Source organism: Chrysemys picta, chromosome 2, assembly GCF_011386835.1.
Source record: "Chrysemys picta bellii isolate R12L10 chromosome 2, ASM1138683v2, whole genome shotgun sequence".
NCBI classification, from domain to species: Eukaryota; Metazoa; Chordata; order Testudines; family Emydidae; genus Chrysemys; species Chrysemys picta.
In genome coordinates, this window is record NC_088792.1 from 50,020,988 (window position 1) to 50,038,307 (window position 17,320).

At 41.3% G+C, this 17,320-nt stretch overlaps 1 protein-coding gene across 9 annotated transcripts in view; it reads left to right on the forward strand.

Annotated features, from left to right (window-relative positions):
- The window catches only part of DYNC1I1 (dynein cytoplasmic 1 intermediate chain 1), a 316,422-nt gene that overhangs the window by 113,564 nt on the left and 185,538 nt on the right, over window positions 1-17,320 (forward strand). For 7 of the 9 annotated variants that reach the window (XM_065587000.1, XM_008163430.4, XM_065587006.1 and 4 more), the window contains 2 exons: window positions 3,077-3,136; window positions 9,919-10,034. In XM_065587000.1, the coding sequence (XP_065443072.1) occupies window positions 3,077-3,136; window positions 9,919-10,034 (176 nt within the window). The remainder of the gene's footprint in view (window positions 1-3,076; window positions 3,137-9,918; window positions 10,035-17,320) is intronic. The other 2 variants (XM_065587005.1, XM_065587002.1) reach the window with 1 other exon arrangement.

The following is a 17,320-nucleotide window of genomic DNA, read 5'->3' on the forward strand; positions in this document are numbered from 1 at the left end:
TACACACAATAATTTAGGCTCTATTTGTTCTGGAGCAGGAGATTAGTGACCTGACGCCTCACTTCCTGCAGACTCAAGTTTGGCAGTGCCCCAAAGAATCATCTTACTAACCATCCCTCAAACCTTGTGGCCAGTTCTGTGCACAGTGGTAGGATCGCAGTGGATGGAGGTCTGCTACATTTTTGAGCGGAGGTTGAAAAATTGTTTTCCATACCCACCCAAAACTGCTAAAGCTGGCTTTGTCTCAGGAGATGGAATGTTATTTTTAAACATTTATATTAGTGTCTAGAGGCCTCAAATCAAGGTCAGGATCCCATAGTGTCCCATACACATAAAGTGACATAGTTCTAGATCTGAGGAACTTGAAATTTAAGAGGATTGGGGGGGGGGGAGGCGTTGAGTCTTTTGTTCATAACCTGGATTGTAAACTGTTTATGGCAGAAATTGTCTCCACTACATTTGTACTATATGTAAGGAATGAGACCCTGCTCTCTGATTGTGGCCTGCAGATGCTATTGTAATAACAATAAAGCTGGTATCACTCTGTTGGGTCTTTCAACTATTGCACCTATAAGTATCAATTGTAGTGGTGTCTTTTATGATTTTGACACCTGTCCAACTCCTAGCTGGATGGAGAGCTCAGAACTTCCTTCCTTCAAGACACCAAATGGCTATTAGATGGTAACAGTTCACAATTACCTCTGACCTGGTGCTAATTTGGACAGACCTAGATGGTCTATAGCCCTTGAGCATTCTGTTGCTAAGCTCACATTTTAATCACACTGTAATGGAATTCTCCCTAATGGAATATTGGTTGTCTCTTGGGAAATTTGACAGGTCTGAAAGTGGATGGAGAAAAGAGAGAATATCTGACTCAAACAAGCTACATATATATCTTTTCCCTAAGTGTTTGGAAAACATGGGTGTGCAAATATAAGTGGCCCCAAGGTAGCCATAACATTAAAAATTGGCACTTACTCATGAAATCACACTATGTGTTACTGCCCTTGGCAGCATTTCAGGGGTCATTTTCACACAGATGGCTTGTGTTTAGTAATCTCTGTAGTGCATTAGGCACTGAGATTTTTTCCTACCATCAGACATTCAAATCTTTACCTGCATTGCAGGGACAAATTTCACTCTTCACTAATGTCTCGATACTTCTCTGCCTGTTTTACAACATCCTATCTTAGGCAGACAAGATAGGCTCCTGCTCTAGAAAAGTCTCCTAGAATAATTCTGAGACACATCACAAAATCTCTGGACAACAACATCTGTGTTGCACATCTCCCATTACAGCTCATGGGAGTGAATGCCCTTGCATCATACCAAATCTATATATCTTCTTGTTATAATTCTTCATCGTTTGTACATGTTTATGGGTATGAGATTCATTGATTGGTTGGTTGTTTTTCATTTTGACATGTCAGAGTACAGCACATGTCCTTGCTCCCCTCCCCAGAGAGTGGGTTGACATTGGCATCAGAGTGATGAGCTTATACTTATAGTAGGTTGCAGCATTTATATGAATTGAGACAGTTTCTTCAGATTATACATTAGCAGAGGTTGCCATTTTGTGGTAGGTAATGTGCATAAATCTGCATTGGATGATATGATTTGTACTGGGTGAACATGGTAAAAGAATATTCTGTGTACAGCTTTGAAATCTGGATTCAAATAAATAGGGTTGGATCAAAAAAGGTGGGGAGCTCACCAATTTAGGGGCCATCATGATGTAGTGACATCAGATAAGTTAGTTGTTTTTGTGAAGGAGAAGGAGGCTTGTTTCACTTTGTTTTAACATCTGCTAATGAAGACCATGCATACTCTAATGCTTAAATCACAGGAAAGGGAGTTAGGAAGACTTGGGTTCTCTGCCTGCCTCTGCCACAGACTGGCAATTTATGTGGGCCAACATTTTTAAGAGGTGTCTCAAATTGGGAAGCCAAAAATCAAGACACCTGGAATGAGTGGCCACTTTTGAAAGTTTTGGCCTGAACCTCTTGGCATATCAATTCCTTCGTTTATAAATTGGGGGATTATACCACTTCACAAGAATGCAGAGAGTCTTACTAGGGCTTGTAAAGTGATCTGACCTCAGATGGAAAGTTTCATTGTGGGGGGAGGGATAGCTCAGTGGTTTGAGCATTGGCCTGCTAAACCCAGGGTTGTGAGTTCAATCCTTGAGGGGGCCACTTAGGGATCTGGGGCAAAATCAGTACTTGGCCCTGCTAGTGAAAGCAGGGGGCTGGACTCGATGACCTTTCAAGGCCCCTTCCAGTTCTAGGAGATGGGATATCTCCATTAATTTAAAAAAAAAAATTAATTTATATTATGAAATCTTCAGCTAAGGCTGCATTCCTGGATTACTCATCTATTCTTTGATAGCACAGTGCTTCCATCATAAAGAAAAATCAGTGGCAGGTAATTATATTGAAATAATTAAAAAAAAAAAAGTCAGGATAGATTCTTATATGGTGAAAAAAATACTTGTTTGTTTACCTTGTCCCACAAAATATTAAACATTATAATTTGTGATACAGGACATCACAAAAAAGACATTAACTTGTATGGAATGGTTTATTGTCAGTTTCAGAAGACATATTAAGGGCTAAATTCTTCAGTGAGGTTTCACGGGGAGAGTTCAAGTACATCATGTCATACATCCCATCATTGTAACCTCTGATAAGTGCCTACTGCAAATCTTACAGCTTATTGTGAGTACACAGGGAACAGCTAGTGAGTCTGTAAATTGTTTGGAGATCCAAATTACACATTTTTATTAAGTAAATTTTGAAAAAAAAAAAAAAAAAGGCCTCAGACTGAAAGTCTCTTTCCTTTGTTTACTAGTACAATGTACTCCAGTTCTATGTAATGTTAATAAATTACCTGCTCTTGTAGTCTAGCATCAAACCTTGTTTGACATTAATTGTGGCTCTCAGTTGTACTTTGAGGTGTGCCCTGTGTATGTACTGTATACAGCATGTAATTAATGAGATGAGCTTTTTTTCATCCTTTCAGTTAATTCTCTATGTTCTTTTTTTCCTTTGTGCTGCACGGCTGATAACTACCTTAGGACCCTGCAGTGGGACACAGACCCCTCAGTGCTGCAGCTCCAGTCTGACTCTGAACTTGGGTATATATCAGCTCTTTTGTTCATTTTATTATTTCTTTGCAAGAGTTATGTTGAAATTTGCTTCCCAATTGAGCTGCTTTTGTGTGGGTTTAATTTATTATTATTATTATTATTGTTTTGGTGAATCTAAAGTACCATAATTTAAGTTTTCTTTTGTTAGTTTCACCAGTGATATTAAGCTTTGGCAGAGAAATTTTTTTAATGAGGAAACTGGGGAAAAAAGCCTATAAAAAGATGACCTGCAATTTCTGCTATCCGAGAACAATAACCAACATTACCATTTCATTATGGATGAAATGTTGTTATAGTGGCGCTTTAACTGAAAATGTAATATATGCAGTTAATTATACCAATGTCGAGTTAGTATTGGTTAATTCTGACTTGTCATACTGAATTACTCACAGGATGCTCCCCTATCCCCATCTTTACCATAGTTAAAGTTAAAGTTGTTTCTCTTAGACAGTAATAATCACACCTTCTCCTTCCTTAAGAGTTAATAACGTGAACAATTATATTTGTACCCTTAGCAAATAAAACTATCACTTTCACAGCCCCAGAGTCATTTTGCTTTTTAATTGAGTCTATGTCAATTAAGGTTTGTTTACTTATAATTAGGCTGAAATTAATACTTTTTCTAGCTTGGGGTACTTTTGCCATGTGCTTGTGAAAAAGTTAACTGCTTTGAATAACTGAAACTAACCACTATCAATGGGTGGCTGGTATATTTTTTTTAAAAGGGTCAAATCTATTTAGTATGAAAGGTGTCTATTGTTATACAATAGTGAAATCCATATTATGGAGTATTTTTATAACGGACCAATCAGCGGAAATCAGTTTTAGCCAATGATACGTGAAACTCCCAAATATTTCCTGATTCCCCTAACGTTAGCATCACACTGGAGATGGAACTGAAGTTCAAAGTGAAAATATGGCTTGGTGATGAGTCATTTGATCTTGATTTGGATATCATCCTTATGATCACCAAAGTTAACTATCACAAATAGTTTGGCTGGTGCGGGAAATACTGTAGCACAAGAATCAGAGGCAAAGCTACCTAATCATTTCCTGCCAATGCTTCTCAAGGTGTGAAAATAGTTTTTCTTTGTTTATATTGTGATACAATTGTTAATACAAGTTTGAGGATATGAATGAAGAAATAAAATGAGAGGGAAAAATATGCCACAAAATATAGGCTTGAAAAGTCCACTTGCAGTAGTGGTAAGGAAACTTTTCCTCTTGAGAGAAAATCCATCAATTTGTGCAGAATTTAAGCTTTTGTTTAAACAAAATTTTCCAGCCCTGATGTTTCAGAAGCTAATCTTCTAAATAAGAACTTACATAGTACTATCTTTGTGAGACTACAGCAGGGGTGGGCAAACTTTTTAGCCCAAGGGCCAAATCGGGGTTGAAAACTGTATGGAGGGCCGGGTAAGGAAGGCTGTGCCTCCCCAAACAGCCTGGCCCCTGCCCCCAATCTGACTCTTTCCACTTCCCACCCCCTGACTGCCCCCCTCAGAACCCTGACCCATCCAACCCCCCTGCTCCTGGTCCCCTGACCGCCCCCTCCCAGGAATCCCCGCCCCTAATCGCCCCCGGGACCCCACCCCCTATCCAACCCCCCTGCTCCCAGTTCCCTGACTGCTCTGACCCCTATCCACACCCCCGCCCCTTGATAGGCCCCCCGGGACCCCACACCTATCCAACCCCCCTTGTTCCCCATCTCCTGACCCCTATCCACACCCCTGCCCCCTGACAGGCTCCCCTGGGATTCCCACGCTTATCCAACCCTCCCTCCCCCCAACCGCCTCCCAGAACCTCCGCCCCATCCAACCGCCTCCTGCTCCATGTCCCCTGACTGCCCCCCCGGGACCACCCATCCCTTATCCAACCCCCCAGCCCTGGTTCCCTTACCATACCACTCAGAGCAGCATGTCTGGCAGCCGCGCCGCCCGGCCGGAGCCACACACGCTGCCGCACTGCTCGGCAGGAGCGTGCAACCCCTCCGCCCAGGGCGTTGCCCACATGGCGGCATGGCTGCAGTGGAGAGGGGACAGTAGGGGAGGGGATGGGGGCTAGCCTCCTCGGCTGGGAGCTCAAGGGCTGGGCAGGATGGTCCCACAGGCCGGATGTGGCCCATGGGCCATAGTTTGCCCATCTCTGGTCTACAGGTAGATATTTCTAGTGCTTATGCTGCTACTCATAGTTTTCACATTGACTGCAGATAGAAATTGACAATATTCTGGTAAATTTCATAGCTGCTATTCAGAATCCAGTTGGTCATAATGCAAATGATAAAGACCATGCCAGTTTCACTTTGCTCGGTGCTTGGCAAAGCTATGAGCAGTAATCTAGTCAGGCACTGGCCTATTCATAAGGGGAGAAGAAAAAGAAAAAATATCAGAAGAGCAGCAGTGTAGCAGACATCCTCCCACTTCCCTGCACTACAGACAGCAGTGCTGGGTAGGGTTCATCAATGTTACTCTTCCACTCCAGAACTGTTAGGCAGCTTTTGTCCTCCTCTTTTTCAGTGGCCAATTGTGATGGGTGGTGTGGCTTCAGATGTAGCCAACTCCTGCAGTACTACCTGGAGAATGATACAAAAAATTGAATTTTCAAAGTGTATTCACATACAGAATCCTGATAGAAATCCTGGCATCCCTTCCCAGCAAAGTGGGTTGGACAGTGAGCATCCCCACGAATCAAAGTCACCCAAGTTTCCTTTCTTTTAGAAGGAAAAAGCAAAGAGCAGGGGCATATATGGCACATATATGAATAAGCAGCATGACAGCCAGGCACTTTCTCTCATGCATGCACTGTCAGTGCAAAGAAAGGGATGAAGGATGATCAGGAGAGTGAATTCATAGCAAGGCTGGGTGTACCACAGGCACATGTTCTCCAATGCATGATGAGTTCTGTCCATTTCTCAATAGCAGCCAGTCTTCAGAAGGACAATTTTACCAGGAGAAACAGGGCTTCCTCTGATGGTACAGAAATTTGAAAAAGGAATGCTGCACAATAAATTCTGAAGATTGCATACAAATTGTTCATATGGCTAAAATGTCTGTAGTGGACTTGTATCTCTTCTGGTTTCTACAGACATAGGGATAATTTTTTGATGTAAAAGACTAGAGATTTAGCTGCTCTGTCCCTAGTGACGTTCCATGACTAAGATCCTATGAACAGCTTTGAAAATGTGTCCTGTAAAGATTCTGCAAATCCGAAAACACTCAGCAGGCTGTAGACTCAAAGGGCTTAAGAGCATCTAAAAGGAAGGATGCATGTGAGTGGGAAGCTGACATGGTTGATGGCAGATGTGTGTGCTGCCTTACAGGAAGCTTGAGTTCTGGAATAGGACATTTTAGCTTATAGTTGTGGAGCTCAGGTCCTGAATGGAGGTAATGTATTTGTGATCAAGGGCTAGACCAGCTTTTGGCTATACAAGCACCCTTTGTTGGCTGATTCATGGAGCCAAAAGGTGTGCTATGAGGCCACACACTTTCCTAGAATCATAGAATATTAGGATTGGAAGAGACCTCAGGAGGTCATCTAGTACAAGCTTCTGCTCAAAGCAGGACCAACACCAACTAAATCATCCCAGCCAAGGCTTTGACAAGCTGGGCCTTAAAAACCTCAATGGATGGAGATTCCACCTCCTCCCTAGGTATTCCAGTGCTTCATCACCCTCCTAGTGAAATAGTGTTTCCTAACCTAGACCTCCCCCACTGCAACTTGAGACCATTGCTTCTTGTTCTGTCATCTGCCACCACTGAGAACAGCCTAGCTCCTTCCTCTTTGGAACCCCCCTTCAGGTAATTGAAGGCTGCTATCAAATCCCCCCCCCCTTCTCTTCTGCAGACTAAATAACCCCAGTTCCCTCAGCCTCTCCTTGTAAGTCATGTGCCCCAGCCCCCCAATCATTTTCATTGCCCTCTGCTGGACTCTCCAATTTGTCCACATCCCTTCTGTAGTGGAGGGGGACCAAAACTGGACGCAGTACTCCAGATGTGGCCTCATCAGTGCCACATAGAGGAGAATAATCACTTCCCTCGATCTGCTGGCAATGCTCCTACTAATACAGTCCAAAATGCCATTGGCCTTCTTGGCAACAAGGGCACGCTGCTGACTCATATCCAGCTTCTCGTCCACTCTAATCCCCAAGTACTTTTCTGCAGAACTGCTGCTTAGCCAGTTGATTCCCAGTCTGTAGTGGTGCATGGGATTCTTCCTTCCTAAGTGCAGAACTCTGCACTTGTCCTTGTTGAACCTCATCAGATTTCTTTTGGCCCAATCCTCCAATTTGTCTAGGTCACTCAGTCTTTATTCTTTCAGATGAAGAAAGACCATTTGATATAACAGGTGATTATCAGTGCGAGACACTAGTGAGCTATGGATCTGTAAACAATGCCTAAATTAAACTGCTCTGAAATCTGTTATTAAATTAAACATGTTTGAGATTTAAAAATGCAACATGTTCTTTCAGTGAAGTTCTCTAAAATGGACTTTAACTCATGTGCAGGCTATCAGTCTGCAAAGCAGTTGACCAAGTCTCAAGTCAGACTTTCACTCCTGCAAAGAGTTATTGAGTTAACTGATACAGTATTTTCTTTAGTATTGAATGGGATTCTATAAAGGTAACCACAGACCTACTATTTTAGAAGCAGAATTAGTATGGCACCAATACTCAATTGAGACCACAATAAAGAAGTTATATGAGTGAAGAAATCTTTGGGATTTCTGTAAAGAATTCCTAGGCCTAGATAGGAGGTGACTACATAGGAGAAGTTTATTTAATCATATAAACAATGTAGATTTGAAATCAGTGATGGTAGAAAAAGGAAGAGTACATGACATTTAACTTTAATTTTTAAAGTCTGAATCCTCACCACATTTAGTCAAAGTTGTTACAGATAAACAGCATGAGAGTAAACTTTTGGTAGGTGTTACAGATCCCCACAACATATCTCAGGCCTTGGCTACACTCTTGGATTCACAGCGCTGCTGCGGCAGCGCTGTGAAGCGTGAGTGTAGTCGCGCCGCCAGTGCTGCGAGAGCTCTCTCGCAGCGCTGCAAGTACTCCACCTCTCCAAGGGGAATAGCTTGCAGCGTTGTGAGCGAGCGTGCAGCGCTGCAGGCGCTGATTACACTGGCGCTTTATAGCACTGCACTCGCTGTGCTCAGGGGGGGTGTTTTTTCACACCCCTGAGCGCAGCAAGTGCAGCGCTGTGAATTGCCAGTGTAGCCAAGGCCTCAGGGAGCAGAAGTTTCTAGGTTTCATGTAGGGTTTTAAAACATGAATTGCATTTCTTTACATCCGCAGAGGCACATCCTTGAAAACTGGCATCAGGCAGGCTCATTAATTCTCTAGTAAAAATGAATCACAAGCTGTAACCGCTGCTATTGCTCTAGTGGATTGTTACTTTATATGACTGATTCATACTGGTTACCTAGTGACTCTAATTGTATGTAGCACAATAACACTCAGCGAGTCAGACGAATCAGAAAAAAAATACATATAGCTGATGCAGCAGTAGCTGGTGAACAAGCTAGCTGTCATCCTTATGATGCTGGTTTACTTTTGGGACTCTTATTTCCCTTCATATATCACCTTTTATGAGGAATAATCCTTAAACACAGACATATATTCTGACAGTCATGGAGAGGGGATATACTAGCTGTATTTGAACCAGTTTCCCAAACTGAGATTTTATTACAGGGTACTCAAGTTGATACAGAGCTATGAATTTACTTCCCTGCCTTCCCAGAGATGTGCGCACACACTTTCCAAAGGTTGATCTAGAGACAACCAAATTTGAAATTTGTTTAGTCAAATTATTAGTTGCAAATTAATTAATCTGAGGGATGTTGGCATTTTTGCCCAATAGACTATTTACAGATAAATGTTACTTTATTCATTCATCTCTACAGATAATTGAATAATATTCAGGAAACAATTAGACAGTTTTTCGCCCCATTGGTCACTGAATACATTCCAGTTGACTAAACATTTTCATTGTTTGACTAGCTGTCTCTATTATTTCAATAGAAACTATACTGCTTGGTTTTCTTGCTTATTTCTATGCAGTTTATTTATAGTTAGGGAAACGGAGAGAAAGCAAGACAATTCATGCCTGTATGCCAGCTCTGTGTTCCTGGTGACTCCCCCATCCTTTTGCAGCACAACTCCAGTAAAGCTATGTTGGCAGGATTCCCATAGCCATCAAATTCTCTGGGAACCCTCCTTTAAGAAGGATACTCATCAGGAGGGCAATAATCAGTCTCTATTCTGTTTCTCCCCAGCTCCATATAGGTGGTGCAGAAATGCACTTTCCTCTTCAGTTCTGTTGGCTCCTTTCCCAGCCTGTCCCCATCACTATGTGGATCACAGCGCCTATAGGTTTGTAGAGGGTATCCATCCATCCTCTGTGCACAGATCTGCTGAATACATGAACAGGCCCTATGAACACAACATCTCTTGCCCTTCCTATTACATCTCCTCCCCACAACATGAACTCTACCCCCAAAAAGGCAGAAATATGTAGCTCACAATTTATTAACTTTAATTCTATTTTGGCTAGTAGTTCTCAGGTTAATTTCCTTCAGTGCAAAGTCAGTGTGTTTTATTAGATGCTTCCCAATAAACTAACCATACTTAGTTTATTAGTTTTCATTTTAGCAGACACTAAAATTTTGTCATCCTGTCTGTGAAAGCTCACTGCGGTATTTTAATGTAACAGTGCTATATACTTACTTGACTAACCTTCTGATTTCACATTAAATCTTAGACGCAGACTTCACAAGCTAGGTGTGTCAAAGATTACCCAGGTTGATTTCTTACCACGGGAAGTGGTGTCCTACTCCAAGGAGACACAGACACCTCTTGCTACACATCAGTCTGAAGGTAAAATAGTTCCTATTTCCAAATTTGTCAAGAATATTTTGTAGCATGAATAAAAATAATATAAGCTGGTTTGTTTAGGGTTTTTTTTAAATGAGGGAGAATGGCGATATTTCTATTTACCACACATTTCCTGTTTGTGTGATAATGGGTTGTCATTGACAGTAATTATAATAATGAGTTTAAATACGGGTGGAATTAAAGTACAGCAGCCTTACAACAAGGAGTGTTCTAACCGTGGTATCATGAGGGCATATTTTCAAAGAAATCATTATGTATCTAGTTAAGAGATTGCTTCATGCTGTTTTCTTGCTTTCTCAAGGATGTGTATTAATTCCTAAGGTTCTGTAAAGAGGTAATATTTGAATGTTACTCTCATATACTGGCTTATTGTGATGATCTCTTCTCTAGTGGATGGTCCCAGCAAGATTAGAATTTACAGCTGTTCAAAGAATAGGGTCTTCTCACTTCTGGTGTTGACAGTCCTGGGTTCTGTCCCTACTGACAACCCTAATGTCTGTATACATAGAGTTGCTGTTTGTTATGTTAAGTTTTGTCATCAATAAAGATATAAAACGAATACTTGACATTCTAGTACTGATCTGACCATTAGCTTAGGTTACTTAATACATATATTTGCCTTCATTGTGCTGTGCTGGTGTCATAGGTGTAGTTTGACTTCTATATTTGGGGGGCAGCTCCAATCAGGCCAACAGGGCCACATGTGGGGAGGCAAGTTCTGTGCCTGCCCAAGGCTTGCAGGTTGGGGGAATAAGGCTGCCTGTGATCCCCCAAAACTATGCCCATGGCTGGTGTATATTGATTCTAATTTAATCGCGTACCAGTTAAACAATAGCCTGGTGCAATATGCGCCTTTTTCTTAAATATTGTATTTGTCATTTGTCACCCTGTACAGAAAAAGTAGAGGAAAACTAAAGTATAATACACTAAGCACACCCCTGGAAAGGTCATCATAAGAATTAGAGCAATATCTGAGGCACATGTTATAATTAGGGCATATGAATGAACAGGAAATGTTCAAAGGATAACTGGGTGCTATACTACAGAAAATAATGTTGAGCCTCCCAACTAGGATAAGAATAACATACAAGTAGGGCCCTACCAAATTCACGGCCATGAAAAATGTGTCACAGACTGTGAAATCTGTTTTTGTTGTTGTTGTGCTTTTACCCTATACTGTACAGATTTCAGGGAGACCAGCATTTCTCAAATTGGGGGTCCTGACCCAAAAGGGAGTTTTGGGGGGGTCACAAGATTATTTTAGGGGGTCATGGTATTGCCACCCTTACTTTTGCGCTGACTTCAGAGCTGGGCAGCCGGAGAGCGGCGGCTGTTAGCTGGGTGCCCAGCTCTGAAGGCAGCAGCACAGAAGTAAGGGTGACAATACCATACCATGCCATCCTTACTTCTGCGCTGCTGCTAGTAGCGACTCTGCCTTCAGAGCAGGGCTCCTGACCAGCAGCTGCCGCTCTCCAGCTGCTCAGCTCTGAAGGCAGCGCCGCCGCGCGCAGCAGCACAGAAGTAATGGTAGCAGTATTGCAACACCCCCTACAATAACCTTGTGACCCCTCCTCCCCCCACAAACACACACAACTACTTTTTGGGTTAGGACCCCTACAATTACAACACTGTGAAATTTCAGATTTAAATAGCTGAAATCCTGACATTTATTATTTTTAAAGTCCTATGACTGTGAAATTGACCAAAATGAACCGTGAATTTGGTAAGGTCCTACATATAAGGATCAAGAAGATTGCAATGGGTGAATCAATACGTTTGCCTAAATGTAAGTTATTGCCTGAAGAGATACATATTTATATATTGGAAATATGCCTGATTGTTTTTCTACAACTGTGTTATCACCTCTCCCTTTAAGATTACATCAGGGGAGGGACCTCGTGCCAAATATTCAAATTCCCCTCCACTATATAAGAAGTTTACTTTCCAATGCAATCAATAAACCCTACAACGACATTGATAGTTACTTCATCTAAGCCAGAAATTTTAAAAAAATCTCTTTTGCAGAGACCTGCAGCAGTTACAAATCAGGTGTCAGGACCAGACCTTCTATCAACAGAGCTTTATATCTTGTTAGTCAGAAAGGGATACATGAGAAACTCAGGTTTAGAAATATCAGTCTGGAGTCTATTCCCTCAGAGAGGTTGCTGCATCTAGAGCACTGAGCGATATAGACTTATCCCCAGTAGTAGCTGCACCCCACTGGCCTGGAGTCAGGACATTTATAAACCAGTAGAGGAAAAATTCATTTTGATAAGTACTGCTTGACATCTGAGTTTCAGCTACTGTGAATGCTATCGTGAGTAAAAACCTCACTTGTTTTTACTCACGAAAGCTTATGCCCAAATAAATCTGTTAGTCTTTAAGGTGCCACCAGACTCCTTGTTGTTTTTGTAGATACAGACTAACACGGCTACCCCCTGATACTTGTGCATGCTAGAGAGTCTCAGCTCCTCTGCTACTAAAAAGGTATCTCCTGACTTTAAAAGAAATAATGACATTATTCGTCCCTACCTAAAAACAGATTACCTTTCCTTTTAAGAGCAGGTAATTCTCTTTATTTGAGGGGAATAATAACATATTATTTCTCCCACCACTCTGTTATTTCAGAGGATGTGTGTATGTATCCTTTCCACCTTTTGAGCAAAAGTACCTAATTCTCTTGCTTTGTTTAGGTCAGAGTAAGTGTCCACCCTTTCTTTTCTTTCCTTCCCAGAAGTGGATGACTTCAAAAAATCTAGATCCTGTGTTTGGAGTCGAAGAAAGACAGGGTTCCCTCCTCCTTAAGTCATAATTGGACTTGAATTTTGGTCTTTGAACATATTCAGAGATATCTTACCTTCACATCCTACATTTCCATGAAAAGCATGTTAGGCTTGATTCAGGCCTGAGTAATGCCAGATTTTATCTTAGGGAGCTTTTGATGGTGGGACTGCTCCTTAGAGAAGGGATTGCAAGCAACAGAGAAAGAAACTTAAATTGTTCCACTGGGACAAACTGCACTGGGTCATCCGTTTTCTCATAAGTAACATTCCAAAGTAGCCTTCACCAATAACTGCATCCCCGGAAGTAATTCAGTGCTTGCCCTCACCTGGTGGCTCACCAAGGAGAAGGCAACAGTGCCTGATCTCTGCCAGGGATGAATCTCCTGCTAAAGTGCAGCTGCGCCCAGTGGTGCAGGTGTCTGCATGTCTGCACTACCTTTGACGGAGGTGTATGCGTCTGTTTGTGTGTGTGTGTGAATGGAGCACCATCAACACTATAACGCAGACAGGAGAAGTATCTGCCCTTGCTAGTGTTTTGTTCTCTTTCTTTTAACCAGAAGTAAATTCTACAAGTTATATTTATTCCTTTTCTATCATGCTAGTGGAATCTACTCTCTCCTGGGAGATATTAAGCTTGTGCAGTTTTTCAGGCTTGTTAGGCTACTTATAATAGGTACCTGGATCTGAAGACTGTTACTGAAAAATAAGCTCCTTATTATAGAGGAGGGAAATTTGAACTTTTGGCACAAGAGATTTTTCTGACATTCACTTGACATCTTCTTCTTGTACAAAAACAAGGTATTATTCTCCTGCTATAAACAGAATGACCTATTCCTAAATTATAAGGATTGTGCCAAACTCAGCCAAGGAATCCAACTCTTTTGACTTCAGTGGAGTTACACCGAGGATGCTTTGGGCTCAATCTAGCTATTGTAATATATTCCTAATGTTAATATGGGCTATTTAGGAAAGAGAAAGGAATAACCATTGGATTCAGTTTTGAAGTGGACCAAATAAAGTGGCAAACCTACTGTGGAGGCTCAGGGTATTTCGTATTTCTTGGCTGTTGTAATTCTCCAAAGTAATGTTACTGAAAGTAATACGTTTTTAAAAATGAATTGGGACCACCCCATGTCCAGGATTGCCAACTGCAGGAGTTAAAAAAATCATGAGTCAAGCCCCCAAAATCATGAAATTGGTCTAAAAATAAGATTTTTTAAAAATAATTCCTTAAGAGTCATTTTTGTCTTCTGTTTTTGATCCTTTAGGGGGCATGTTTTAAAGCTTTTCTCTGTAATTATGAGGGCTCAAAATGTACTCTTTTTTTTTAATGGTAGCAGTGATTCTGGCATATTCACATGATTTCATCTAGGGCTTTAAGAAAAACACCGCATGTGCCCAGACTCCTCATAAAAATGGTGATACCTGTCATACTGTTTGTCTGTGATACAAAGTGTATGTAACAGACATGTCAAGACCCACAAAAATGCTTAGGAAAGGTGGAACACATGAGTTTGAAGGACATTCTGCTGATCAACAAGAGACAAGGAAGGTGGAGATTACACTATTGAAAGAGTCAAAATAAGAAAATAAAGAATGAATGTCGAAAATGCAAAACATAGTTGGGAAAGAATTACTACATAAAGCAGATAAATGAAAGAGAAACAAAGCTTATAAAAACAGCTCCGCTGTTATGCTTATAGGAATAGGGCATTATTATTATTAACACTGATGGTGTCACTAATTTTGTCCTAATTATGCAACAGACTGTTTTTATATTGGTGCCTGTTATTTGATTCAAATGGGTATAAAAATCTGTTTGTCTTTTCTCCCTAAACCAAACCATACCAGAATCAAGCTGCAGCATCTCAGTTGCTGCCAATAAAAACTCTACATTTTACAATAAATGTCTATATTTCCCCACTCTTCAACCCTAAGTCAGCACCTTTTGTCTCTAGCTGGGATGAACAGCTTCCTCCCAAAGCCATCAAGGCACTTTGTAGGGCAGCTGAAACACTGCTGGAAAAATGCCAGAGTTTTGGGGACTAAAATCAAGCACAAATGCAGACTTTCCCCTGTGTATCAGCATGAGATGCTGTTGCTATTTCACCAAGCCATAAACATCCAAATTCAAACCCCCTTTGTTTAATCAAATCAACAAAGATTATTTTTGTACCAGACTGTACTAGACTGGATGAGACTAAAAAAAAAAAAACTGTAGTAAAAGATTTTGTAGACACTGAATGTCACTATTGCATCCCCATCCCTTGACATCCCAAGTTATTTTTTAATTATTCATAAAAATATTTCAAAAGCATATGAACAGCACCCTCTGGTGGTATAATGATAAACTAACACTTGATCTGTAAGAATGATGTATTCTCCTTTTCAGAAAAAATGGTTGTTTGGTGCAGTTATTTTGAAACGCATGTAGAAAAGATTGGGAGCACTGCTCTACAGTGAGAACTTTTATTTAACTATAAACATTCTTCATCAGAACTTATCATGCAAAATAATAAGAATAAAGCCCCAGAAACCATGTTCCTCAATGTGATATGGAAAAGGGGAATATAATTACATGGAACATTGGTTTATAGAGAAGAGACCATCAGCTACTACCTTAAGGTTGGACCACATTAAAAAATATGATGTCAATGCTGTTTCAATAACCCAATGGGATTTGTGATCATACCCTAAATGTATGTGCACAGTGAAAATTGCAGTAAACCACACTTGCTGTTAATCCCCTGAGTTAAACTATGACTAATACATTCTCAGAGTTTCAGGGACAATTTACTTTTGCCTCTATTAAAGCCACCTTCATAAACTATATTACCAATTACAGTCGGTCTATGGATAATTATCGTCACTACGGCAAAGGCTATATTAAGTGAATAGCAAGTTATTAACTATCATGAATTTTTAGCCTGTATTTATGTAGAAAAGTTGCTGTTCTGTTAGTAGATATTTCTGTGGTTAAGAGTTAGGACAATGACCTGGCTTTGGAAATTGTTGGCTGGCAGTTTTGGTGCACAGAATGGTACATTTGGCATTGAAGTAATGATTTCCTTTGGATGGCAAACTAAAGAAGTGTAGGAGCATAGGAGATGGGTGTGGATCTCTGGGTTTGGAGGAAAGAGGCTGAGGGAGTAAAACTCCCCTAAAAGTTATAGTTTCAGCAAGAAAACCTTGCTTCATTTGGCAAACGGAGAAGGAAATGTTAGCCTGCTACACGCATTGTCTACCTGTGTGTATCAGTTATCACTGCAGTATCCTCTGGGTGTGAAGGTGGTGAAAGTGGGAACTTCTGGAGGAAGGTTTTTCATAGGCTTACGATAATACTGAGCAGAGCACTCTCTTAATTCTAAACTGCTTTCAATAGATTGGAGAATTTATGAAGTATCAGTAAATCTCAGGAAATTGCCTGCTGAGCGCTGGTTTAATAGACAGACGATTGGCCTGGATCATCCACTGTCACAGTAAAACCCAGAGTAGGAAGTTTGGGGGAGGGTAGCTCTGCAAGGATCTCTTCACAGAGTTCATTCCTGATTGTTCCATTGTGGGAGAACAGCAGGAGTGGTGAATGGTTTGACTCCCTCAGAAAAGGTTACAAGGACTGTCTGCAAACCTAGCAGGGTCTGGGGGTGATCCGTTAAAGACCAGGGCTCTTTGCCTGGAGGCCTTGTGCCTCCATACTACCCCCGAGCTCTGGTGGTCCCGCCAAACGACAAGGCAGTATCCTCAACAGAAAAAATAATACAGCCCTAGGCTTAGTATCATTCCTCGTAATTCTCTGGAGGGCTGGACGGTGGACAACATGCATCCCTCACTACTGCATCCATGCTAGCCCCAGCCCATCCTGTCTCCATCTCTTCCTCCAAGGTAAATGGTAAGTAAAATTTATGGTATGGTTAACACAGAACAGAGAGTCGTGTCCGCTTTAATCTAATCTTGAGGCTTTGGCTTCCTTGAGGCTAGACTGTTGCATAGGGAACATTCCCTACATAACTAGGATACTTCTTCAAAGTTATTGCAGATGGAAACAGGAATGATCAAGGAATGTCTATCCGTGCCCACCCTCTTGGCAGTTACCACCTGATCCTAATGGATGAACCCTATTCAGGGCTGCACAGGAAGCTGATCCCCTCCTCCACCAAAGAACTAGACCAGCCTGTCATGGGGGGAGTAATCTTGCTTAGCGTAGAGATCAATCTGCTCTTTTAGACAGAAGTTCCACTTCAAAACATTAAACCAAATGAGATCCTGGGACACCTGGTGACAATTGGCGAAAACCAGAGCTCTGATGCTAATGATCTTGACCTCAGCCGCAAGTCATTTGTGTATCTTGACATTTGAAACCCACAGTGATCCATGAATTTAGAGACAGGCCCACTAACACCTGTATGCAAATATAGACCCAGCCTGGGTGCAAAACTAAAATCTTATCTTAGTTCTTTTCTTGCATCATTGGGAAAGATCCTGGCC